General features: G+C 45.0%; 1 protein-coding gene across 1 annotated transcript; it reads left to right on the top strand.

Moving 5' to 3' along the window:
• Window positions 1-2,170: 2,170 nt before the first annotated feature.
• Window positions 2,171-25,055, top strand: LOC309544096 (UNC93-like protein MFSD11; the record flags this gene model as incomplete). Its single annotated transcript, XM_082276477.1, has 4 exons — window positions 2,171-2,296; window positions 9,298-9,472; window positions 11,631-11,766; window positions 24,379-25,055. Coding segments are annotated over 4 exons (602 nt in total), but the record flags the coding sequence as incomplete, so codon positions are not given.
• Between the last annotated feature and the right edge of the window lie 2,106 nt (window positions 25,056-27,161).

The raw sequence follows: 27,161 nt of genomic DNA, 5'->3' as shown, positions 1-27,161 counted from the left end.
GCAGCGACCAATGCAGGCTATGATTTTTTTTCCCTTTGACGTTTCAGTGTGAGGCATTAATATCTGGCATTTCTGATAGCAATGGGTTTCATGTTACATTTTATTATATTACGTGTGCCGGAAAATATCTCCTCTCCACCTGCCCTATATTCATGACAAATAGAGACCTGTATTTAGGTGGCTCTGTGAAGGACTTTTAAATTAATTGTGCTGCGTATTTATTGCATCTGTGTATACAGGCAATTTCAGTTTTATAAATATTGCGTTACGATTTTTTGGCAAGGGTTCTATCTGGGCTTGCTTCTTCCTCAATTCGATTTCTTCCCAGCATAGATTAGAATGAAAATGCTTTCATCTGTACCAAAGCTCTGGAACATTCACTTATCAGCATTCTGTATTGTGACTATCAATTTAGATAGTAGAAAGGATGGGATGGGAAAATAATATTTTGCAGGGGCTAGGATGGTGATTACGAGATTAAAAAAATGTTTACTGTGAATGGCATTACAGTCAGACTCATGCCCTTCTGGTGTGCTGCTGCAAACACGTTGGAGAGATCATGTCAAGTCTCTAAAGGTTTAAATTCAGTAACCTTTTGCCGTAGAATACGGCATATAGTTGCCTTTTTGATAGTCCGTTTCTCCTACCTCTACTCTGTTGAAGCATCTAAAAGCCTCTTCGGCATTTAACACTTTAAAGGCGTGTCGGGTGCCTGTGTGCCATGATGCATGCTGGGTCTTTTTTGTTTTCTTGACCCTTGTGCCACTGCTGAGTCCTGTGGTGACGTAGAGTGTCGCTTGCGCTGGAGCGGAGGAAATCTAATTGGGCTGTCAGAGAAAGGAGTAATATGGTCTTATAATGAAACCTTGACAGGGTTTCATTAATGTTTGTTGGGCGTAAGGTAGCCTGTACATTTTTCAATAGGCTGCTAACACCGTAGTGGACTTTTTAATGTGTGCGCATTTTTTCTTTTTTGTTCCAGCACACCACAACGGTTAACATGTGTTGTGTTGTGTGTGCACAGACGCAGATCCTTTGGTAATGGGTATTGAAGTGCCATTCCAAATGAATGGTACAGTAGTATGGTTTTTGCTTTACCTTGTGATGAGGTAGCGTGCTGTAAAACTTGCCTTTTTTTATTTTACATACCATAAAGATGTGAATACAGGTTAGTATTAGGTCAGATACCCCTCTCTATTGTTTCCCTGGCCATTATGGTTACGATGTTAAAAATAAACTGAAGGCACTGGACCTACCAAAATAATTTGTTGCTTACTGTCAGAATAAAGTGTCCTCCTCCATCCTCCTCAATTTTGTGCATCGAGGAATCGGCTTAGTTTTTTTGCGCTTAGCCCACTGGCTGAACGAAAAAGAGTATCCATCTATGGCCATTTTAGTCTGCTTTTTTGACAATAAAGGAGCAACAACACACTGAGGTTATTCTTCGATTTACGCTTTCTCCTGTTTCCACATTAATGATCGGTATTGAATTTTAATTATTTTTTGTGAGGAACACTTCTGCTGTCGTCCTGCTTATTTTTAAGAGACTAGCAGTGTGCCTATTAGATCACTTGTTCTGAATCGTGTGTGTTTTATTAATTATGTGGCTTTAGGGTTATATGAACATAGGCCATTTTTGTTATTTGTCAAACCACGATAAACAGAAAAACTGATAAAACATAGGTTATTTCACTTCAGTTTTATTCCTTCCAAAATCAGTTAGTCTTGTATTTTTATATTATTTTTTCAAATGTCCTATATGCAAATTCAGCAAGCCTTCGGTATATTCCCAGTCCTGTTTCACCAGATATTACATAAAAGTGGAAAACACTAGCTAAAAATGAATCAACTACGGAATGAAAGTGGACTGTGTCTTTAATCTGATTCCCATAGGCTACAGTGTAAACATTTAAACACATGCACAATGAGAACTGTGATGGTTTTTTTTTTTTTTTTTTTTTAAGGGAAGAAAGACCATATGCAAATGTTTGAGCGCAAAATAAGTAAAAGACCCCAGTTTTACTGCAGTTCTTTCCTGTTTTTTTTAAGATAAAAAAAAAAACTAAATGAAACAGTAAAATGAAGCACAAATGTTTTGAAGAAAATAAACAACCTTGACTTTAGGACGTTGTCTACATATTGTTTTATATATGCTATTATTGTCTTTCAGGTTTTGAACTCACCTTTTACTCTGGTGTGTTTGGCACTTGTGTTGGAGCAATCAACTGGTTTGGAGCCGATGCGAAGAGCTTAATTGGTCTATCTGGAATATTTGTTGGCCTTGGAGAAGTTTTAGGTTGGTATTTTTCATCCCAGTTTTAATTTTCTTTAAATAAATGAAGATTGGAAGAATATCTTTTATATGGAGGAGCTTTGCGGGAGCTCGGTCCACTTTGAAATAAAGGTTTTCTTTTGCATCTATTAAAGAGCACAGGAAGTCTTTTACCTCCAGGTTAAGCTACTGCCTACAGGAGTATTGGACAAACTATAGGCCAGCCTTAGGAGGAGTATAGAAGTAACCGTAGTAATCAATAAAGCAGTGATTGCCGTATGCTAACTTCAGAAGGTAAAGTAAACTACAGTGGCAAGAAAGTGTGTGAACCATGAACTGGTTTTCTGCAGTCATTTGTAATAAAATGTGATCTGATCCTCATCCAAGTCACAACAATAGACCAGCCCTATGTGCATAACCTCTTGACCGCCAGAAGATTTACCCCCCTTCATGACCAGGCTATTTTTTGCAATACAGCACTGCATTACTTTAACTGACAATTGTGTGGCCATGCAAAGCTGTACTAAAAAAAAAAAAGTATTTTTCTTCCCCCACAAATGGCGCTTTCTTTTGGCGGTATTTGATCCACACTGCGTTTTTCTATTTTATTTTTTTGCGCTATAAACTAAAAAAGACCAACAATTTTGAAAGAATAAAACCTAACTATTTTTTACTTTATGCTATAAAACCTATCCAATAAAAAAAATTGAAACAATGGAATTTCTCCATAAATTGAGGCCAATATGTATTCTGCTTAGTGCTGTCAAAATTAGCGCGTTAATAACGCATTAACTCAGATTCATTTTAACGGCGATAATTTTTTTAACGCGCGATTAATGCAGCGCGCATCACCTGTTTGACCCGTGGCCTACGACGTCCAGACGAAGCTACGCAAGTTAGCCTGGCGGCACACCCCCTCATCGCTCCAAGCAAGCATCGGACGCCAGGAACCACGAGGAAGAGCGGAGACTGATGACAGCACGAGAGCAACAGCGGTAAAGGACAGCGGAAGCGGACGCACTGACCTACAGATCGGCAGAAAGGTACATAAAGCATTCACCACACAGGGGTGAAGAAATGGCTTTAAGCCATCGGAGCACTGTTTCCACTTATATGCGGTACTGAACCGACGTTTATATAATAACGACAATACAGCCATATTCTGCTGTCCCAACCAAGGAAATCTTGAGCGGTAGTTCTTACAGCCCTGCTTTCAATACTTAGATAAAACCACCCCTAAACGATTTCCTCGGAGCAACTCAATAAGAACAACTGCCCATACACAGTCACCAATTAAAATCGACGACCGATTGCCCAAAAGGAGCCCCTTCAAGAACATTTACGGCTATTAAAGCATGTTGTGATTAATATATGTATATCACTTGAAGTAATTTAATATATGCCGGCCGGTTATCTGTCACTTTATGTTATGTCTTATGTTTAAGGTACATTTAGAACTGATACAAATGTGCGATTAATCGCGAGTTAACTCATGACAATCATGCGATTAAATATTTTAATCGATTGACAGCCCTAATTCTGCTACATATTTTTGGTTAAAAAAAAAATCCCAGTAAGCATATTTTGGTTGGTTTGTGCAAAATTTATAACCTCTAAAAACTATGGGATATATACTGGAATTTTTTTTTTAGTTCACTAGTAATGGCAGCAATCAGCGACCTATAGCGGGACTGCGATATTGCAACAGACATTCTGACACTGATACTTTGCGGGAATCAGAAATATGCACTGTCGCTGTACTAGGAAGCTGTTAAACTGTAGGAAGGGGTTAAACAGCTAGGGCGATCAAAGGGTTAAATGTGCGCCCCCCCCCCCCCCCCCATCCCCGTCAGGATGGAGCTCTGCCTTGTTTACATAGGCAGAGCTTTATCCTGTTTCTCTCCTTGGTGATCAGTTTGTGCCGGCAGACTTCCAATGGCCGGCACCCACTGATTGGCATCTACTGTGATAAATCACAGCAAAAGCAGCACGCGCGGCGCCCCCTACCCTGAAGTAAAGAATCGCGTGTAAATATTTGTGATTCTGCACAGCGCAGCCACCCTTTGGCAGTAAATCTGCTATAGAGCGGTCAGCAAGCGTTTAAGCTAATAAAACACAACCCATTCTAATTTATTGTGTCTTAATGGAACACATCCATTAAACATTCACAGTGCTGGAGGAGAAAGTGAGTGATCCCATAGACCAGGCATCACTAAATGGCGGACCGGGGTCCGGATCCGGACCCAGTTAATGTCTCATCCGGACCCCTGCGGTCCCACCCTTTAGAGTTGTTCTGCCCACAGCCATCACCACTGCCAGTCTCACAGAGCCAACAGCTGGAGACAGGACAGCTATAGACAGAGGACGGGGGCTATCCAAGTTAACAAGCAAGTGATTGGTTGCGAGGATACAGGGTGGCCATCGCACAAACATGTGATTCGGACCTCTGCTGGAAGAATATTTTATTGACTGGACCTTTGTAAATTTTAATTCAATACCCCTGCCATAGACTAACTGCTTCAGCAAAAGCTAATCGAAGTCGGTAGTTTGCACACCTGGAGTACAATAATGAAATGAGATTGAAGGTGTGGTTTAGGTCTAATTTGATTGATAAGAGACTCAAACATTTTAAGATTTCTGTTAATAAGAAGCATCAGCTGATTTGAAACATGCCTCACAGAAATTTGCTCTCTGAAGATATACAATCAAGAGTAGTTGGTCTGCATAAGACTGGAAAGGGATACAAAGCAGCCTCAGAGTTTAGGCATCCATCAGTTGACAAATTGTCTATAAATGGAGGCAGATTAGTACGGTGGCTAATCTTCCTAGGGGTGGGAGCCTAGCCAAACTGACTCCCAAGGCACAATGCAGAATCCTCTAAGACGTAAAGAAGAACTCACAAGTAACAGCCAAAGGCCTGAAGACCTCACTGGAACTAGCAAGCATTCCTGTTAATGAGCCTGCCGTATGGAAGTCTTTGAACAGACAGGCTATCCATGGCAGAACACCATGGAGGAAGCTTCTGCTTCCCCCCCCCAAAAAATTGCTGCACACCTGAAGTTTGCCAAAGAGCACCTTGGCAAACAGCAACACTACTGGGAAAAATGTTTGTGAACTGATGAGATAAAAGTTGAATTGTTTGTGAAGAATACTCAGTACTATGTATGCAAGGGCATTGCTTACCAACATCAAAACTTCATACCAGCAGTGAAGTAAGGTGGAGGAAATGTCATAATTTTGGCTTGCTTCGCTTCCTCAGGCCCTAGACCACATGCCATATTTGAAGGGAAAATAAATTTCCAAGTTTACCAAAATATCCTACAGGATAATATCAGGGTGGCTGTCCACCAGCTGAAGCTTAGTAGAAACTTAGAAATTTGGTGATTCAGCAGGACAATGACCCTAAGCATCAAAGTAAATCCACCACAGACTAGCTTCAGAAAAAGAAAATGTGCCTTTTGGAGTGGCCCAATCAGTGCCCAGACCTTAATCCTATAGAGATGCTGTGGAATTACTTCAAGAGAGCCGTTCCCGCCAGGCATCCTACAAATATGTCTGAATTGAAGCAGTTTTGTAAAGCAGAATGGTCAAAAATTCCTCCTGAACATTGTGCATGTCTGATCCAGAGCTATAAAGACACTTGCTTTAAATGATTGCTGCCAAAGGAGGTTTGCTCAGCTATTAACAGCAATGGTTCACTTACTTTTCCCTCTGGTACTGTGAATGTATAATGAGTGTGTTCAATAAAGACACGAGAAATTAGAATTGATTGTGTTATCATTTTAAAACGGTATTAATCCCAAAACCAAAAATGTTATACACTGCCCGGCCAAAAAAAAAGTCACCACCTAGAATTAACTAAGCAACTAACTAAACTAAGCATGCAGTAACTATCCCATTGGATAGTTACTGCATGTGCCCAAAGAATGAGGTCAGCTGACTACCTGAATATACTAAATGGTTATTCCATCAATGGATTTTTATTTCCCTGATGGCGTGGGCATATTCCAAGATGACAATGCCAGGATTCGTCGGGCTCACATTGTGAAAGAGTGGTTTAGGGAGCATGAGACATCATTTTCACACATGGATTGGCCACCACAGAGTCCAGAACTTAACCCCATTGAGTATCTTTGGGAAGTGCTGGAGATGGCTTTGCGCAGTGGTCCAACTCTCCCATCATCAATACAAGATCTTGGGGAAAAATTAATGTAACCCCTCGACGGAAATAAATCTTGGGACATTGCAAAAGTGTATCGAAACAATGCCACAGCAAATGCATGCCGTAATCAAAGCTGAAGGCGGTCCAACTAAATATTAGAGTGTGTGACCTTTTTTTTTTTCTGTCTAGGACGCGGGCTGTACTGTGATTCATCACAGTACATGCAGATCACCAGGTCCCAGCCAGTGATTGACTGCCCGCACCTGGTGATTGGCTCTGAGCTTCACTAAACACATCTCTGTGAATGTAAACCACACAGAGCTGTGTTCAGTGGCAGGGGATCTTATAAATTGTAGATCCCTAGTAAAAGCAGCCCACACACATACTTGTTAGGCACACATTTAACCCCTTGATCACTCTAGATGTTAACCCCTTCCTGCCCAGTGTCATTAGTACAGAGACCATGAATATTTGCACTGATAATTGTAGTAATGTCACTGGTGATGTCCGTGGTAGTTAGTTCCCCCCAGCGTCAAGTAAGTGGCAGATTGCCTGGCGCACTATCGCAGTCCCATTATAATAATATCGCGACATGTAGCAGAATACATTTCGTTTAAAATTTATGAAGAAATTTTATTTTTATTTTTTTTATGGGATATGTTTATAGCAGAAAGTAAAAAAAAATATTGATTTTTTTTAATTTTTTTTTTTTCCAAAATGGTCAGTCTTTTTTCTTTTTAATCTAAGAACTGGTAAGCTGCAATAGAATAAATGTTTGCTTTTGGTTTTAATACTGCTTTATAGTATAAATAAGGGCAAAACTTTTTTTTTTTTTGGAGGGATTAAAACCCCTGTCAGTTTTTATTTCTATCTGTGCCCCCCATTTAGGAGATTCACCCTCTATTTGTCCTGTTTACCATTAGTATTGAAAGCAAAAAAAAAATCCAAAATTTTGGGTTGTCCCAAAATCTTCCAATAGGGACACTAGTTTTTGGTGACCTGGGGGTCCCTAAGGAATTCCCTTAATTTGTAGAAATTTGCTCTCACTTCCTGTTTGGCTGTGGGACAGGAAGTGAAGGGAAATCTCCACAATGGGACACCGATAACGAAAAAAAAAAATCTGGCGGGTTAAAACCCTAGCTTGTTCTAGCCGAAAAAAAAAAAAAAAAAAAAGGTTTTGCCTATAGTTCTATTTTAAGCACATTGTTTTCCTATTGTAACTTGGATCAGATCACGTAGGTCAAATTACTGCACAAAACCAGTTAATCCCAAGGGATTCACATACTTTTTCTTGTCACTGTGTGTATCCTATGCATTCAATGTCTCTGGGAGTGGCTGACTGCTGCAAATGTCAACCGTGTGTGTAAGAAGCCGATGCGTGTCAAATTATGTATTCACATAATTACTTAAAAATAAAAGGAATCCATTAAACCCCAAGTGTGACCGAAAAAGACCCCTGCATTGTGGGAGAGGGGAGGAGTTCAGGCACTCATCAACTACCACTAGGGCCTTCAGGGACATGACTCCTAAGCTGGGGATCACTACCCTGGACTTGTAAAGCCTTCTGCCGGGCCGACAGGCAATGAAAGCATTGTACAGGATTCTATTATGCAGGGTCCAGCGATAAAGGCAACATTACAGTCTGTCCTCAAAAGACCACCATGGGGTTGGTGTACCATCCATCTTGATCTCAGGCCGTAGGCTACAGATATAGTATATCTCCTGTCCTTACTGGGAATTTGGAGAAAAACTATTTGAAAACCTAAAGGACACAGACATGAAAATTACCTAAGACACAAACCAAGAAAAGCAATGCTATCTCTGACTTGGAGGGATTATGCCTGGAAGGGGAATTACTATCTTATTTGTTTTGCCAGTGTCCAGTCACCTGAAGGTGGTAGTAAAACCGATCACAATGGATATGATTCCCTGTGTCATATGACCAAGAAAAAAAAAAAAAAAATTTGTACTCTCTGTATAATGTTCTTGGAGTTTATTGAGGTCCCACTCCTCTGTGTTTGTTTATGGCCTCAGTACTGCTTTGTCACTTGTTGGTAGGGACAGGGGTATCCTGAGCTGGCGTACAGATTTTTTTTTTTTCTTTGCCTGTGTCCAGTCTTCCTGTAGGCGGCAGTGTATTTTAGGTTTAAGGTTTCTCTTGGATTTTTGCATTGGGTGCATAAATGCTCTTTTAGGATTCCTGCCCACTTTTATTCAACACGTTACCATCCCAGTGGTTTTTTAAGCATCACACAGACCCAAATGTATTTGGCCCTCTGGCTATTATGGTCTGTTTAGACTCTGTAAGGTTATACAGGCCAGGACACACGCATTTCTGTACAGCCACACTGCTCCTGCAACATCTTTTCTCCTAAGATGAGAAGCACTGACTGTCTCTTGTGGGTAACCCTTGTCTGTCTTTGTCTCGTGCCTTTTCACCCTTTTATTGCTGAAACAGGCTCTATCATTATGTGCAATCGTGACAGACTGACAGTGTCAGACTGACGTGACACTGTCAGTCTGTCACAGCAAGCAAAATGGTCCGATGAAAGGTTTACTGTGTTCTTTTTACACACCCATCACTCCGCATTCTCTCCCCTCTGCTGTCTTTCTCTCCCCTCTGCTGTCTTCCTCTCCCCCACGTTCGCTGTCCTCACTGGTTCACTTTAAGGTAAATTTAAGTGGACTTTCACTCGACTTTTTGCAGTGTTTTTTTGATATTTTTAAAAGTTCACTGATTGTATTGACTTTCATAGAATTGCTCTTTAAACACGAAAGGTAAGCATTTTTCAAAGCCTTCCAGCTATGTAGAAATTCATTTTTGTACTGCAAACTGAGTAAAATCTCCCTGTCTACTTTATAGGTGGAGCAGTCTTTGGATTACTCAGCAAGAATAGTCGCTTTGGCAGGAATCCAGTCTTTCTGTTTGGGCTTGTCGTTCATTTTCTTGCGTTCTACCTGATCTTCCTCAGTATTCCTACTGATGCCCCTATTGCCTCACGTGATGGGACTTACAGTCGGGCATATGTAGATCCTAGGTAGGAAATCTGTATTTTAAAATAACTTTTTTTTTCTGCCTTGATAAAACCAAATATGAATATATTTTATTGTCAAATATTTGACTTATTTCCCATATTTAGAGAACAACTTATTTCAGTGTTTTACAGAGAATGAATCACTTTAGTTCGTGTCCCAGAGTAAAGTCTATTGCCCCAACCACAGTCATACAGACAGACATACGCTAGAATCCCTTTGTTTCGAAGCCACTTAGTGATTGTAAATGCTATTTATTTATTTTTTAAATTTTTTTTTTTTTAAATAACAAACATGTTTCATTTACTTCTGTGCAATGGTTGAAGCTGCGCACGTTTTTTTTTTTTTTTTACCTTCATGCGTAGAAAAAAAAAAACTTTCTACCGTTATAACCACTTTAAGTTATAAATAATTTTTTGGACTGCAGGTAGACACCTGGACACCAAGAAGAACCCAAACAAAATAGAAGAATGTTCAAAATCTATGCTGATGATAATAATATTCCTTGAATCTAGGATGCCTATGCAGCAAAGCAAAAGTGTTTACCATTTATAGAGTTTGCATAGATGTATGGTAATACAAGCAGAAAATAAAACTTTAGTTGATGGATTACTACAGGATGAATGAAATGCAGCTTCTGTTGTCTGTAGTAGCAAATTAATGGAGCCAAAAAATTTGCTTTAAAATTAAAGTAGTTATAAAGCCTAAACATTTTTTACCCTAATGCATTACTTGCATTACTGGCATTAGTGTTTAGGCATCAATATTCCCTCTCATTAGATCCAGTGCTGTGCCCATCTTCTCTCCCCTCACTTCCTAGTCTTACACGATTTTCTGAGACAGCGGGAAAAATTGGCTCCTGCTGCTGTCAATCAAATCCAGTAACACGGCAGCGTGGGGGCAGGGCTGAGTCTTGATGTCTGTGTCTATAGACGCAGAAAGCAAGGACCTGGAGCGAGCCTGCACGAGTGCCCCCATAGCAAGCTGCTTCCTATAGGGGCACTCGCCGGAGAGGAGGAGCCAGGAGCGCCAGCAGAAGGACCCAAGAAGAGGAGGATCGGGGCTGCTCTGTGCAATTCCACTGCACAGAGCAAGTAAGTATAAACGGGTTTGTGTTTTTTTTTTTTTTTTTTTTTTTTACAATCCCTTTTAAAAGTGGATTTCTTTTTATACTGTTAAGTGTTGAAATCAATTTCAGACACTCTGTTTGATGCTGCATTTCAGAGTAGGATGGGCAGTGAGAAGCTAGAGCGATAAAAGTTAATGCCTCTGCTAACTTTGCTATCAACATCAGTGAAAGTTGTATCTGCATACTACCCAATATAGGTCAGTTCACCCAAAGCTTTAATTTCAATTTAACAGTTTTTGGCAGATATCTGTAAGGGACTGGTTTTGTTAGGAACAGTTTTAGATTGCTATGTCTGAACAAATACCAAGGCAGTCTCAAATCATTCCCACTCTACTTGCGGAGTTTCTCTTATTTTTATACGACAGTCATTAGCAGCATAATAGGAGAAGTGGGAATGCCCTAAACTCGGAGAAGGAAAAAGGAGCAAACCTAGGAACAATGGTAGGGATCTTAGTGCTGGAGTCCCCAAGATACGTAAGCTCACCACACTGCAAAACATCAGTGTTGGGTATACCCAACAAGGAGAAAGCATGTGTAAATCCACATGAGGTAAGGTAGCTGACAGGACAGCAGTTGGCATTTTGGTTCCCTTTCACCTCTGACTTTTTCAGGTTAGAAAATCTGACTCAAATAATGTAAGGCAAATGAGGGGACACATGCCATTTTTTATATGTGAGGTCTACAGAATTGTAATAATAGACTGAGTATTTTTTTTATTGCAACAAGCCCTATGTTTCACATCACAGAGGAGGGCTATGATTGAAGGCTATCCACCGAACAGTTGGCCTGAAGAAAAGGTGAATCCTATTTTCAATCTTGTAGGCAATATGTGGAGAAAAGTCCTTTCATTCTTATTGCCACTCAAACTTCAGTAGCAGTAATAACAGCACAATTTGCTGGGAAGTTTATTGAAGGCAAGCAGTTTAAGAAATCAATAGGTATATTCAGGTTTGATTCTAGTTTTTTCTTTTTGTTTAAAAGACCAGCTGATTCACATTTAACCATTTTTGTTTGTTTTTCGTTGTTTCCTGTAGCAAAATCCTGTCCATGTTCTGCAGTTTTCTGTTGGGTTTAGGAGACAGCTGCTTTAACACTCAGCTCCTCAGTATTTTGGGGACCCTGTACTCAGATGACAGTGCACCTGCTTTTGCAATATTCAAATTTGTGCAGGTAAGAAATACATGAGAACTCACTCTTGTGTATATAAACACACACAAAGATAATTGCTATACAAATCTTTCTCTGTGCAATTTTAAAGGAATGTGTGGTGATTTTGGATTTCATCTTTCTTATGGTTAAGACTAAAAATTAAAATGGTACTTTATTAGTCATTGACGGATACAGGAATTTAAAAACTGTCTACAGAAGGTTGGGGCGCTGGCAAAAAAATGGGGAGGGTAGCTTGTGTTGATTTGGGGATCTCTCAGGTTTTTTTTTTTTCAGCCCACTGGTTGAAAAAAAAATAAACATACATGTATACTCAGCTTTAAGTGGTTGTAAGCCCTTACATATACCCAGTAAAGTGACTAGCCCTGCCCTCCCTCCCTCCCTCCCTCCCTCCCTCCCTCCCTCCCTCCCTCCCTCCCTCCCTCCCTCCCTCCCTCCCTCCCTCCCTCCCTCCCTCCCTCCCTCCCTCCCTCCCTCCCTCCCTCCCTCCCTCCTTCCCTCCCTCCCTCCCTCCCTCCCTCCCTCCCTCCCTCCCTCCCTCCCTCCCTCCTTCCCTCCCTCCCTCCTTCCCTCCCTCCCTCCCTCCCTCCCTCCCTCCCTCCCTCCCTCCCTCCCTCCCTCCCTCCCTCCCTCCCTCCCTCCCTCCCTCCCTCCCTCCCTCCTTCCTTCCTTCCCTCCCTCCCTCCTTCCCTCCCTCCCTCCCTCCCTCCCTCCCTCCCTCCCTCCCTCCCTCCCTCCCTCCCTCCTTCCTTCCCTCCTTTCTTCCCTTCCTCCCTCCCTCCCTCCCCCCTCTCTCTCTCTCCCTCCTTCCTTCCTTCCCTCCTTTCTTCCCTCCATCCCTCCTTCCTTCCTCCCTCTCTCTCCCTCTTTCCTTCCTTCCCTCCTTTCTTCCCTCCCCTCCCTCCTTCCCTCCTTCTTCTCTCTCCTCCCTCCCTCCATGTTTATGTAGCCTTGGTGGCCATTTTCTTGTGGTATTATCATTGAAAATAGTGGCGGCCATGTTTTTGAAGCTATATGACGGTGATTTCCGCGGTAGGAGCCCCTCCTCATCCCCTAGTGCTGGATCTTTCTCTTCCTGATTGCCACATGGTGTGTAGTTTGCCTGCTGCTGTAAGTGCCTGATTGGTGGTGGTGAGTCTTTGTTGGGTTTTATCTCCCTCTCACTGCTATAGCAGTGGTAGTGTTCTGTCCTGGACCCTGTGGTTCCTACCCGTGCCGTGGGGGTGTCCCTAACAGTGTTCTTCACTTTTTTTGTGTGGGTCCCCCTCTTCTCTAATGGAGTCCTTGGAGCACATTTCCCCACCTGATCCCCTCTCAGAGGCTGCTGGGCCCTCTGTGTCCCAAAAATCCCTGACTGCACTGACGGCGGTCCTGGAGTCCTTAGTGTCCAAGGTGGATTTGGTCCTGGGAAAACGGGCTAGCAAGAAGCGTCCCCCGCGTTCACCTGCTTCATTTGTCTCATCAAATCCTGAATCTGATTCGGCCCATGCGGATTCGAGTTACCCTTCTAGGTCTGCGTCCATGCACCCTGCATGCTCAGATAGCGAGGATGATTCCTTTGCTTCTCTAGCCGCGCATGAAAAAGGCGCTGGTGGATGCGCTGATTGTGTCAGTGCGTGAAACTTGGAAAATGGAGGATGCGGCTTATGCTGCGTCAGAGGCGCTGGTCTATTTTGGGACCCACAGGCCCTCCAAGATGGCGAGGGTGTTCCCCTTTCCCACTTACTTTTAATAATCTTGTCACTAAACAGTGGGGTTGTCCAAAACGCCTTTTTGCGGTCCCTAAGCGTTTTGCGATGGGGTATTCTTATAATGAGGATTCCCTGCTTAAAAATTGGTCGGTCCCACCTGTAGTGGACTCACTGGTTTCCAGGTTAAATAAAGCCACCTTTATTCCGGTTGAGGAGTGCCGGCCTTTTGAGATCCGGCTGATAGGTTGGAGGCTCTGACTAAGGAGGCCTTTTCTCTTACGTCCTCTGACAGTCGCCGCCCACTCATACAGTCTTCACCAATGGGCATTGACCTCTTATCCATAGGAGCAAGCTAGGCATAAGACTTGTTAGAAACAAAGCAATTAACGTAGACACACTTTTAGGGGGCTGTCCCTCTGGTCCAATACCCCCCTGTTATCAGCATTCCCAACTCAGTTTGTCTTCTGCCTAGTTGGGAGTAAGATAGGCTATCCCTGTGCTGGGGCTACAGTCTCAGCCTTTCTTCTGTTTTATTACTTTTATTTTATGCAAAGTGTTTTCTTTGCACTACTAGCTTTTTATTCCTGCGCTTAGTCGGATCTTCGGAAGACTACAGCGTTTGCGGAGCTGGGAGTCGGACTGGTTGTCCTGGTGTCCCAGGACAGAGAACCTTATGGAATCCCAGCTCGCCATTGAGCATTTAGCAGGCTATGCGTATGCCCTGGCCTCGCAAACGACCTGTCCCGGTCCTCAGGGACAAAAGCCCGTGAGGTGGCCACCTCGCTAGGACGCCTCAACCGCGGTTCCGTGCGTTGCTAGAGTCCTGTTTGGCTGATGGCACCCCCGCCACCTGGGGTGGGAGGCTTCCCGTCTCAGAGAGGCACCCACGCCATCATGGATCGGTGAGTACATTCTGTGTGGGGCCTCTGTCTGGGGATAACAGTCTGCTGGTGTCTGTGCTCTCCCCTCATGTCTGTGTGTCTGGGGCTCACATTTCTCATGGTCCCTGCGGGGGCACTACCGCGTCCAGGACGCTCTGTGGGGGGTTGTTGGGGTCCCTAACCCCTGTGGCACTATTACTGTATTTTTTACTGGGGTACAGGTATGTGTGGGCGGCCCGCAGCGGTTAAAAACTGCGGGGCCGCCATTTTGGGTATGGGCAGCTGCTCTGGCTTCACTATGGGCACTTCAGCAGCCATTTTCTATAGTAGTGTATCGCCCCCTTCGGGCGCCATCTTGCGTGTGGCGGTTTGCTTTATACACGGGTTCGGTGGCCATTTTTCCGGAGCCTCCCATTGATTCCTATGGGCAGCCATTTTTCTTTAGACCGAGTCCTGTTTAGCCTCTAGCGGTGTGACATCACTTCCTTTCCTCATGCAGAGAGATCGTCAGCAAGCGTGGTAACACTTCTGGGGGTCTTTTATTGCTGTTTTTGGGGAATATCTCTTGGCTATCAGTTTTATTCCTACCATTCCTACCTGTGAGGTATTTCAGTCTAGTCCCTATTGCGGTGCATTGCGGTGGGATCGCCGCTATTGCGATATAAAGGGCCAGCGCCATAAAAGTTTTTATGGAGTCCAGGACAGCAAATTCCCCCCAGCTTTGGTGGATGATTCAGGTACGTCTGAATCCTCTTCGATTACTGCTGCACTAGCGACTTTAGCGTCCAAGGTGGATCTATTTATGTCTGAACGGGATTCTAGAAAAAGGCCTAGGCTTTCTCACTCCTCTGATTCAGAGTCTGATATGTTTGCCATAGACAGTGTACCCCCTGAAGGGTCTCAGTCCTCTGTCGGAAGGGGAGGCGGAGGATGAGGAGGGGGATGATCCCCCCCCCCCCCCGGGTCGGCCAGAGAACGCGCTGCTATGTCTGCGCTTATTACCGCTGTTAAAGATACACTGCATTTAGAGGATGAGCCCAACGCTCCGGGTAAGCGGTCTTCCCTTGGGACCCGTAGAACCCAGAAGGCGGCACAGGTGTTTCCTTGTCCCGCTGAGTTTCACGAAACGGTGAACGAACAATGGCGCAATTCGAAGCGCAATTTTGTGGTACCAAAACTGTTTCAACTCAGTTATCCCTTTGCGTCTCCTCCGGATTTGCGCTGGTCTGTGGCTCCTAAGGTGGATCACACGGTGTCCAGGTTGAACAAGGCCACTCTTATACCCACGGAGGATTCTTCGGTGTTCAGGGACCCTACGGATAGGCGGATGGAATCTCTTGCTCGCCACTCCTATATGGTGGCAGGTTCCTTGATGAAACCTATTTTCGCCTCAGTGATGGTCTCTCAGGCTGTGGTAGATTGGGCCAAGGTGCTCAGACGCACCCTTGTGGCGGATTCCGCCCCTCCTACTACTTTGGAGATGGTGGAAAAGATTATTCAGGCTGTTCTGTACCTGTGTGACGCGGCCTTGGATGAGGCCCCTTTAGCTGCACGCCTATCTGCTGTCGCGGTGATAACCCGTCGTTTGGTATGGCTGAAGAGCTGGTCGGCTGACCAGACTTCCAGGAAGACCGTGTCTGACATCCCTTATGCGGGGACTCGCCTTTTTGGGGACTCCCTGGACGAATTGGTTAAAGGGGTCACTGGGGGCAAGAGCATTCTGCTGCCCCAGAATCCCAAGGGTACGTTTTTCCGCGGTAAGCGGGGCCCTTCCTTTAAACCAAATCAGGGGTCCTTTCGTGCCTTCAAGGCACAGGACAAGGGCAAATCCTTCAAAGGCCATGGTGGCCAGAGGAAGCCAAGTCAAAAGCCGCCCACGCTGGCGCGGCGTGCCAGTCCGCCGCGACCTGAAGAGATGCCCTCACCGTTCCGGGGGTTGGGGGACGTCTGCGCGGTTTTCTCGAACCTTGGCTGCTCCGGATCCCGGACAGGTGGGTTCAGGAAATCATTCGATCAGGTTACAAGATCGAATTCCTTTCGCGGCCAGCGGACAGGTTCTTTCCCTCAAATCTTCATTTGACCCCAGATCGTTTACAAGATCTTCTCGCCCAGGGGGTTATCGTCCCAGTGCCTCATCGGGACAGATTTCGGGATTTTTACTCAAATCTGTTCACTGTGCCCAGAAAGGAGGGCAAGGTGCGTCTGATTCGGGACTTGATCGCTCTGAACCGCTTCGTGCGGGTTCAAAATTCCACATGGAATTCCTCAGTTCGGTGGTAGCCTCCCTGAGCCCGGGAGATTTCATGGCTTCCATCGACCTCAAGGATGCGTATTTACACATCCCCATATTCGAGGGTCATCAGAGGTACCTCCGATTCGCGATCGCGGAGGAACACTATCAGTTTGTCGCGTTACCTTTCGGTCTCGCTTCGGTTCCAAGGATGTTTACCAAAGTGCTGGCTCCTGTTCTGGCCCTGTTACGGGCGCAGGGAGTTGCGATCTTGGGATATCTGGACGATCTCCTATTAAGATCAAGTGCCAGCCCGAGTCTGTTACGCGATCTGTCAACTACGGTTCAGACGCTCCAGGAGTTCGGGTGGACCATCAAGGTTCAGAAGTCGACTTTGTCCCCTTCTGTTCGACTCCCTTACTTGGGCATGGTCCTGGATTCCACCCAAGCAAAAGTCTTTCTGCCGGAGGACAAGCTCTGGACTCTGCAGAACGAGGTCAGGTCCCTCAGGGACAGTGAATCCTCGTTGCTCAGGACCTGCATGCGGTACCTGGGGTTGATGGTGTCAGCCTTCGAGGCGATACTGTTTGCACAGTTCCACACATGATCTCTCCAAGCGGAGATCCTAGCCAGGTGGCACAGGCTTCCTCAATCTTTGAAACAGAGGATATCTTTGAGTCGCCAAGCCAGAGAGGCTCTTCTGTGGTGGCTCCAGTCTCCGGCTATGACGGAGGGGAAGTCTTTCCGGCCATTTGTTGACGGTGATCGCCACGGACACCAGCCTGTCAGGCTGGGGTAGCGTTCTGGGCACTCTGTCTGCCCAGGGCACTTGGTCGGAGGAGGAATCCTCCCTGCCGATAAACATCTTGGAACTGCGAGCGATCAGACTGTGCTTGCTACGTTAGTCGGATCATCTTCGGGGGCCGCCCTGTGCGGGTGCAGATGGACAACGCCACTGCGGTGGCTTACATCAGTCACCAAGGGGGCTCCAGGAGTGCCCGGGTGGCCCAGGAAGTGACCAAAATTCTGTCTTGGGCCGAGACGCACGTCCCGGCGATTTCGGCAGTTCACATTCCGGGTGTAGAGAATTGGCAGGCCGATTATCTGAGCCTCCAGACCCTGGACCAGGAGGATTGGTCCCTACACCCGGAGGTGTTTCAGATGCTGTGTGCGCGATGGGGATCCCTGGATGTGGATCTTTTCACGTCCAGGCTAAACAACAAGGTGGGAAGGTTCGTGGCAAGAACGCGCGATCCTCTGGCAGATGCCTCGGATGCGCTGGTGGTGCCTTGGAATCAGTATCGCCTGATTTATGCCTTCCCCCCGATTCAGTTGTTGTCCAGGTTCCTTCGCAGGTTGGTCTCGGAACCGAAGTTGAGGATTCTGGTGGGCCCGGACTGGCCGCGCCAGTCTTGGTACGCGGACATCATACAACTGGTCGTCGAGCCTCCATGGCGGCTCCCGTTACGGGACGATCTGCTGTCTCAGGGGCCGATCTTCCATCCTGCTTTACGGTCGCTGGCTTTAACGGCGTGGCTGTTGAAAGCCAGGTGCTGAGAGATCGGGGTCTCTCGTCGGCGGTCATTCCTACCCTGCTTAAGGCTAGGAAGGCCTCGTCCGGTAAGATCTATTACCATACCTGGAAGGCTTATTTTGCCTGGTGTGAATCAAGGGGCATCCATCCTCGCTCCTTTTCGGTGGCGAGGGTGTTGGCCTTCCTGCAAACAGGTGTGGAACAGCGTCTTGCGCTGACCACAATTAATGGTCAGTTGTCTGCACTGGCAATCCTTTTCCAGCGCCCCTTGGCGTCAAACTCTTTGATACGCACTTTTATTCAAGGGGTGCGTCATTTGGCTCCTCCTAGTAGAGTGCCTTTACCTCCTTGGGACTTGAATTTGGTCCTGTCCATTTTGCAACATCCTCACTTTGAGAGAATCCGGGAGATTCCTCTGCCTGTGCTGTCTCGGAAGGTTGCCTTCCTGGTGGCGATCACATCTGTCCGCAGAGTGTTGGAGTTGGCGGCTCTGTTGTGCCGCTCCCTGTACCTGGTTGTTCATAGGGATAAGGTGGTCTTCCGATCGAACCAATCTTTCCTTCCTATGGTGGTTTCAGGATATTGTCTTGCCTTCTTTGTGTGCGAATCACATGCATGTGTGCGCTATTTTTTAATATACATGTTGCTTGGTCCATAGCTGCACCGGCTTTAGATATACATGTTCAGGGCTTGCTCCCCCAATTTTTTGCTTGTTTATTATGTATTCGATCTGACCAGACTTCTAGGGTTGAGCACCCCACACACACCTTTACTCTATCAGTGTCCACTATCAAGTAGATATAGGAGGAGTCTCTTGTAGTGCATTAGCACATCTATCCCAGCAAGGAGTGTTGTCTCCAAGGGTTAGAGAGGCTGGATTCACCCCTTTTTTATGGATAGTGTAGGACCCACTGATAATGGGGTACTTTGATGTAGTGGTGGGCTTGAGCACAATATGGCCATATGGTGGGACTAAATCCCCATTTTTATTTATGGATTGTCTCCATATTTGATAGTCATTTCTTTAGCATGTGTGCGCTATTCTTTTTTAATATACATGTTGCTTGGTCCATAGCTGCACCGGCTTTAGATATACATGTTCAGGGCTTGCTCCCCCAATTTTTTGCTTGTTTATCCTAGGGAGTTTGCCTTGCATTCCTTGGATGTAGTCCGGGCGATCAGGGTGTACCTGTCGTCTACTGAATCCTTCAGAAAGTCGGATTCCCTTTTTGTCCTTCCCGAGGGCCCTCTGAAGGGTATTGCTGCGTCTGCGGCAACCATTTTGAAATGGATCAGGCAGACGATTGTACAGGCCTATTCTATTAGGGAACGGGTTAGCCCTTCCCTGTCAAGGCGCACTCTACCAGAGCGGTGAGTGCGTCATGGGCTTTCCGCCATCAGGCTTCGGTGGCCCAGGTATGCAAGGCAGCGACTTGGTCGTCCGTGCACACCTTTTCCAAATTCTACAAACTTGATGTTTTGGCATCAGCAGATGCCTCCTTTGGCCGCAAAGTTCTGTGTGCGGCGGTACCTTGAGGGGGCCATGGCGTTGGCCGGTCCCCGTCTGTTGGGGTTGTTTTCCCCCTGGTTTATTTGCTTTCCTGGGTTGTTTGCTCCAGTTGAGCTTTTCTGTTACCCAGAGTTTTTACCTTTCTGCTCAGATAAGGTTCCTTTCTCTGACCTGGGTGCTGCGTTGCCTTTGTGACGGTTGCGCTTCCCACCCTACACTGCTTTGGGATATCCCATTGGTGAAGACTGTATGAGTGGGCAGTGACTGTCAGAGGACGTAAGAGAAAACAGAATTTTTGTAAAATCTTACCGTAAAATTCCTTTCTCTGAGTCCTCTGACAGTCGCCGCCCCTCTTGTGGGGTTCTTTTGGACTTTAACTGCTTGCTACCAAACTGAGTTGGGAATGCTGATAGCAGGGGGGTATTGGACCAGAGAGACAGCCCCCTAAAGGTGTGTCTATGTAAATTGCTTTGTTTCTAACAAGTCTTATGCCTAGCTTGCTCCTATGGATAAGAGGTCAATACCCATTGGTGAAAACTGTATGAGTGGGCGGCGACTGTCAGAGGACTCAGAAAAAGGAATTTTACAGTAAGATTTTACAAAAATTCAGTTATTTCAGGGGATCGCCTGTTTGGAGCTTCCTTGAATGACCTCATTAAGGGCCTCACGGGGGGAAAAGTACTCTTCCACAGGCTTCCAAGGGCAAAGAGCCCCGTCGCAGATGGGGGGCCATTCTTCTCAGATCATAAGAGCCTTTTTTCGTCCCTCAGGGTCTCAAGACAAGGGATCTAAGCCCTTCAGATCCTCCACCAGAGGTTCCAGGAGGACCTGGTCTGGCAAGTCACCAGCGGGCTCTTCTAGACCTGTGGACAAGGCTTCCTCTGCATGAAGGGGCACCCTCACCCGTATCTGGGGTGGAGGGGACGTCTTTGCTGGTTTCCGGATCCACTAACCTCGCTGGTAAAGGACAAGTGGGTCCACAAAGTATCGAGTTTCAGTCTTATCCTTCGGAAGGTTTTTACCTTCCAACCTGCGATTGTCCCCAGATCGCTTACGGCGTCTCTTTGGGGTTGTGCAAGACTTTTTACTTCAAGGGGTGATTGTCCCGGTTCCGACTTCGGGAACGTTTTCATGGGTTTTACTCAAACCTGTTTACAGTTCCCAGGAAGGAAGGCAAGGTACGTCCAATTCTGGACCTCAAGGAGCTAAACTGCTTTGTGTGGGACAGATGTTTTGAATAGAGTCTATTCGCACGGTAGTGGCATCCCTAGATCAGGGGGATATTCTAGCTTCTATTGACATCAAGGACACCTACCTTCACATCCAATACATGCCGGTCACCAGCACTTCCTAAATTCTGAAATTATCAGTTTGTGGCGTTACCCTTTGGTCTCGTCTCCACTCTTCGGGTCTTCACGAAAGTCTTGGCCCCAAGACTAGTATTGTTGCGTCAGTGGGGGGTCACAGCACTGGGGTACCTGGACGATGATCTTCTGCGAGTGGAGTCTCCGAAAGCTCTGATGGACAACTTGGAAATTACTCTGCAAACTCTGTGGGAGTTCGTTGGATTCTGAATCGTCACAAGTCTACTCTGGTTCGGTCCACAAGACTGGACTATCTGGGTCTGACTGGACTTGAGCCAGAATATTTCTTCCTCTGAAAAAACTCCAGAAATTGCAGGAGGCAATCCAGCTTCTGTTGTCCAGCAGACGGTCGGTCCTCCGGGCTTGCATGCGGGTGCTGGGCCTGATGGTGTCTACCATCGAGGCTTTTTTACAGTTCCACACGAGATCTCTGCAAAGAGATCTTGGCGAAATGGGACAAGAATCCTCAGTCTCTAGACAATCTGATCCTGTTTAGCTGGGGGACGAGAGGGTCCCTGATCTGGTGGCTTTGTTCTCCTGCACTTCGACATGGAAAATCCTTGTACTGGACGGTTGTCATCACGGATGCCAGGACGTACTGGTGGGGTGGTGTCCTCGGCACAGATTGTGCTCAAGGGGTCTGGACTCTTCCAGAGTCCAGACTGATGATCAATGTACTGGAACTCTGAGTGATCAGACTTTGTATAGATCATTAGACATTGAATGCGTACCGGACACACCTAAATGATCAATCGAACAATGCCATGGCTGTGGCCTATGTCAATCACCAAGTGGCCACAAGGAAGTGCCCTGGCGGCTCGGGAAGTAGCCAGTATTCTAAGATTGGCAGAATGATTAGTTCCAACCCTCTCTGCTGTAAACATTCCAGGGATGGAAAGTTGGCAAGCGGATTATCTCAGTCGACAGGCGTTGGACCAGGGGGAATGGTCGCTTCATTTGGAGGTGTTTCATCAGTTTTGTCTCTGGTGGGGTACTCCCGAGGTGGACCTGTTGGCCTCTCGTCTCGACAGAAAGGTGCAGATGTTTGTGGCATGGGCTCGGGATCCTCTAGTCGAGGCCCCAGAAGCCTTAGTGATTTCTTGGGGCCAGTATCGTACTTGGAGTTAACCCTCGCTCCTTTTCGGTGGCTCAGATATTTCTTTCAACGTCCATTGGCCACACATTCTTTGGTGCATACCTTTTATCCAGGAAGTTCGACACTTGGCTCCCCCAGTGCGGTCTCCATTGCCGCAGTGGGACTTCAATTTGTTGCTGTCAGTTCTTCAGAAACCTCCCTTCGAAAGTCTTCGGGAGTCTCCCCTGCTTACGTTGTCTAGAAGGTGATTTTTTTTTGGTGGCTATTACGTCTGCGCACAGGGAGTCGGAGGTGGCGGTATTGTCTTGTTGTTCACCTTACCCACAGATATAAGGTGGTTCTTCGTTCCTGTGTCTTTCCTTCCAAAGGTCCTTTCTGATTTCCATTTGAATGAAGACATTGTGTTGCCTTCCCTATGTTCCAGGCCTAAACATCCTAAGGAAATTGCCTTGCATTCCCTGGATGTGGTTCGGGCAATCAGGGTGTACATGGCAGCTACGGAGTCTTTTTGTAAGTCAGACTCGCTATTAGTACTCACGGATGGACCTCGGAAAGGGTTGGCTGCTTCTGCTGTGACCATTTCCGGATGGATTAGACAGACAGTGATTCGGGCCTATTTGAATAAGGGTCAGGTTTTTCCTTTCCCTGTTAAGGTGCACTCTACTCGGGCGCTTAGTGCCTCCTGGGCCTTCCGTCATCAGGCGTCAGTGCTGCAGGTTTGCAAGGTGGCCATCTGGTAGATGTGTTGGCATCTGCAGATGCTTCTTTTGGCCGCAAGGTTTTGTAGGCTGCTGTTTAGAGGACCTGGTCCTCTTTGAGTGTGTGTTTTTTTTTTTTTTTTTTTTTTTTTCAGGTGAGCTCCAGTTGTTTATAGTTGAGATCCATGTAACCTGGTTGGCTACGGTTTAGCCTTGGGAATTTTTTTTTTTTTTGCTGTTCCCTCCCCTTATGTTTGACACTGCTTTGAGACGTCCCAACGGTCAAGAAGAGAAGGAGCTGTGTCTGTCAATAAATGAAAGAGAAAATGGGATTTTTGACTTACCGTAAAATCCATTTTTCTGATGTTCATTGACAGACACAGCACCCTTCTGTGGAGTTGGCTTTCTTCTGACACTGTAAAAAAACTGAGTGCCTATAGCTGAGAGTGGGATTATACCCCCTGGGACTGCCCCATAGGCACAGTCAAGCTTTTTCCTGCCTAGTGTCCTACTCCTGGAGGGGGCAGTATAACCCAATGGTCAAGAAGATAAAAGGAGCTGTGTCCGTCAATGACCGTCTGAGAAATTGATTTTGCGGTAAGTTAAAAAATAAGCAAAAAAAAATCTGACAGGGGTTCTAACTCATTGCCACTTTTCTAGATGAACAACATTAGAGTTGCTGAAGACATATTGTGGTTTATTTACTACAATTGGTATCATTTGAAAATTGCTGTGTATGTGGCTATTATTATGAATGATAGTTTAGACACCATCCACTATGGGGTGGATTTACCAAAACTGTAGAGTGTAAAATCTGGTGCAGCTCTGCATAGAAACCAATAAGCCTCCAGGTTTTATTGTCAAAGCTTAATTAAACAAGCTGAAGTTGGGTGATTGGCTACCATGCACAGCTGCACAAGATTTTGCACTCTACCGTTTTAGTAAATTAACCCCATAGTGGATGGTGTCCACGCTGTCATTTATAATAGCCACATACATAGCAATTGTTAGATGATCCCAAACACGTTCATCTAAATTTCAGCAGGCAATAAAGAATAGATTTGCAAAGCTTTCCATCAACCGTTTGTATGTGGTGGGTTACAATAATTTTTAGTTATTTTGCATTTTAAATCTGGTTGAAAATCATAAATTGCTGTGTTTTATGGCTAGCTTTAGGCACGGCTAATCAAAATCCAGAGGTCTCCTCATTCAGTGCAGCTTTGCTGCAAAATTTTATTATGACTGTGCCAAGCAATGGACATAGCATGACTTCTTTCCACTGCTGTAACAAGTTCGCTACTTTTTATTTGTAAGGGAATTCAGTTTTGATATGATTAGAATACAGTTGCTCTTTAAACATATTAGAACTATTTTGGCTAGAGGTCTAACTGATGATGGATTAATTTTTGCTCATACATAAGCAATCACCACTGAATTTTAGATTGTGAACGTAGTAATCAGCTACTCACTACTTGTTCTGATTAACACAAATCTGTTAATGATTTTTTTTTTCTGAGTACATATATTTATAGAAATGTTAGTGATTCATGAAAAGCAGATGTATGGTAATGAACTATGTCAGTAACATTCTTGTATCTCTCTCTTATTCAGTCTATCAGCGCAGCTGTTGCATTCTTTTATAGCAACTACCTCCTCCTGCAATGGCAGCTGTTAGTCATGGTGATATTTGGATTCTTTGGCACCATCTCATTTTTCTTTGTGGAGTGGGGAACGGTCAGCTTGAATGCTCAAGAGACTCGCTACGGCAGCATCTGATGAAGATATGCTGCTCTGCAGATGCTGGTTTACGGAGTGAAAAGGTTCAGAGCTTGTCTGGCGCCTTAGAGGTTAATTAAGGAACATTTGGATCTGCGCTGGCCGCAGGACATTCCCTAGAGCTACTCTGTGCTACTTTTTTGGATTCAGGACAACTTTGATGTGACCATAATGCACTCTGTCCCCAGCGTCTTCTGGGAAAGAGAAAACATATGGCAGTGATTCACAGACCTTGATAGTGCAATAGCTGCTACACTTCTTTGCCTGCTGTTATTACTTGATCATCTTCTGACAATTACAAAGTCTGATTACTCACAACCCTTTGATCACTGAATGCAATGAACTTTATCAGACATCACACTCCATGCCCTTTTTACAATGTGATATTTTAATGGCCGTTTTATAAATTGATGTGGGGCCTAGCACACAGTGACTATATAGCTAGAAATACTTGACTGCAAAAAAATTCCTGTTATGTCCGATTTTGAAATTTTGTGGTGATGCCAAACCGTGTCCCCCCCCCACACCCACACACACACTTTTTTTTTTTACACTTTAAGGAATGTATAGTTAGCCTTTTCAGCCGTCATCCAAAGTTTTTTGGTATGTTTTTACACTGCTTTTGCTATTCTGTAAATTTTTTGCACTCAGGTCTTTTTAAAAACTGCTAACGTGTTGTGTTTGTTTTATATTTATATGAAACCAGCAAGACCACACTGAGCTGATTGCCTCTCATAAGTGTCTCATAAGGAGAAAGGGTACTGTGCATAGCAGCCAATTTACATCCAGAGGTCATTCTACTGTAGCTTAGTGCAGGGCTATACAGGTCCTTTTTAGTAACTGTCTCACTACTATTATCACAAGTAATTAATTGCCCTACAGATGGAACACATGGCGCTCTACTGGATGAGCTTCACAAGTAACAATCGCATAATGCTTCATATGTGTGCGATTGCTAGCTACTCAAATCTGTGGTGTACTAGAAAAAAACCAAAGGGAATTGTTCTTTATGTATAGTGACTAAGCGATAGTTTAGGGATTGCCTTGCTATAAACGAATCCCAGTGCTCCTGCATTTGAAAGGCCAGTTGTAGCTTTCTGCAAAATGTAATAGACCTAAGCAGGGTTCATGAAAACATTGTTTTTTAACGGTCTTATGTTTGTTCTGTAATTATGCCCCAGCGCCGGCTCAATAGACTGCATCCCTCATGTGCAGTCCCAACTGCTGCTCCTTTTTAGCGAACATTCCTGATTATAGAGCAGTATTTGCCACTGTGCAGGGGCGTAATGGAATGCTGTTCTTGCATAAAGAGCAGCTGTTTTATTGTTACCCTTCTGCAGGGATTCAGATTTTGGCCCAGTGCTGGGTTGCAATTTGGGAATAACTTCACCTTTGGTAACATGTTACATTCCCGATTCTCCCTGTACACGCTGTCACTATTTGAAAGCGTGCAGCTGTGTGGGCAGAGTTCAGTGACTGAATGAACTACAAATATTGACAGGCTTTGCGGCTATTGAATTATAGTTCTCAATGAACTGCCAGGGCACTGTTGAACGCTTTCGTCACTGTAGTACATTGGTTCTTCCTTTCCTTGTGTAACTGCCTGCTTGGAAGAGGTACGAGCAGACAGCTTATACTGACCGTCTGCAGGAGCCCTGCATTGCACTAGCAATCTGCTGATCATGGGTGCAACGCTTTCCAGGCTCCTACAAAACAAATAGTAAATGCACATTTTTTTTTTTTTTTATCTGCCAAAAAATGTGCTTTTACTTTTTTTTTTTTCCTCTTTTTTTTAAAGAACAAAACAAATCGAATTCATTTAAAAGGCAATGTTTTTTTATGTATCCGTTGTTGCTGTATTATGTTTTGAGAAAAGCTACAATTGAAATATCAAACTATTTTTTCAATTACTATAATTTTTTTATTTTTTATTTTTTTTTTGGTAATGGCTGGAGCATAAAATTATCTAACCATATATCTTGTGTCTTAAGCATTCTATTGGTGTAGCTGTGCTTTAGTTAATATGTCTGCATATCTTGTTTGGTTATTATGAAGGATTCACAGTCTTGTTCTCTTTTAAAAATCCAGAAGTATTGGATTTTTTTTATTTTTATTGGAGATTCATACTTGCCTAGTGGGATGCAGCATTGTTCCCCTGTCTGCTTGAACACTGAGAACTGAGTAATCAAACACTGCCGATCACTTGGTTCTCACCTCCCCGTGAGCAGAGAGATGGTGACTGTCAGTCATCGGCTCTACTGTCAGTCAGCTCTCAGCCCGCCGATGAGTGCCCCATAATGAACTGAGCTGTTGCAGTGCATTGATTGCTGATAATTGGCCAAAGCATGCACCTGACCTGTATGCTTTGGCCAATCACAGCACAATGTCCTGTCAGAGCCATGGTTGGCAAAAGGCAGGGTGCCTTTAGCCAATCATGGCTCAGGTGGCTAAGTCTACACCCCACACGATGTAAGGCTGCTGCTTACATGGCAGTCGTGTATAGTGTGTAACAATTGATATGTTGAAATCCTGGGTCCCCTCTCAGTGCTTCCAGTGCAGTGCCATGCCAAGCTGAGAAAGATTTCCCTTGAACGCCAATGTTAAAAATGGAGAAGTGC

Source organism: Pelophylax lessonae, assembly GCF_965119305.1.
Source record: "Pelophylax lessonae genome assembly, contig: HAP1_SCAFFOLD_933, whole genome shotgun sequence".
Lineage (NCBI taxonomy): Eukaryota > Metazoa > Chordata > Amphibia > Anura > Ranidae > Pelophylax > Pelophylax lessonae.
Note: the sequence above shows the minus strand (reverse complement) of the source record. Positions and strands in the feature narration are given on the sequence as shown.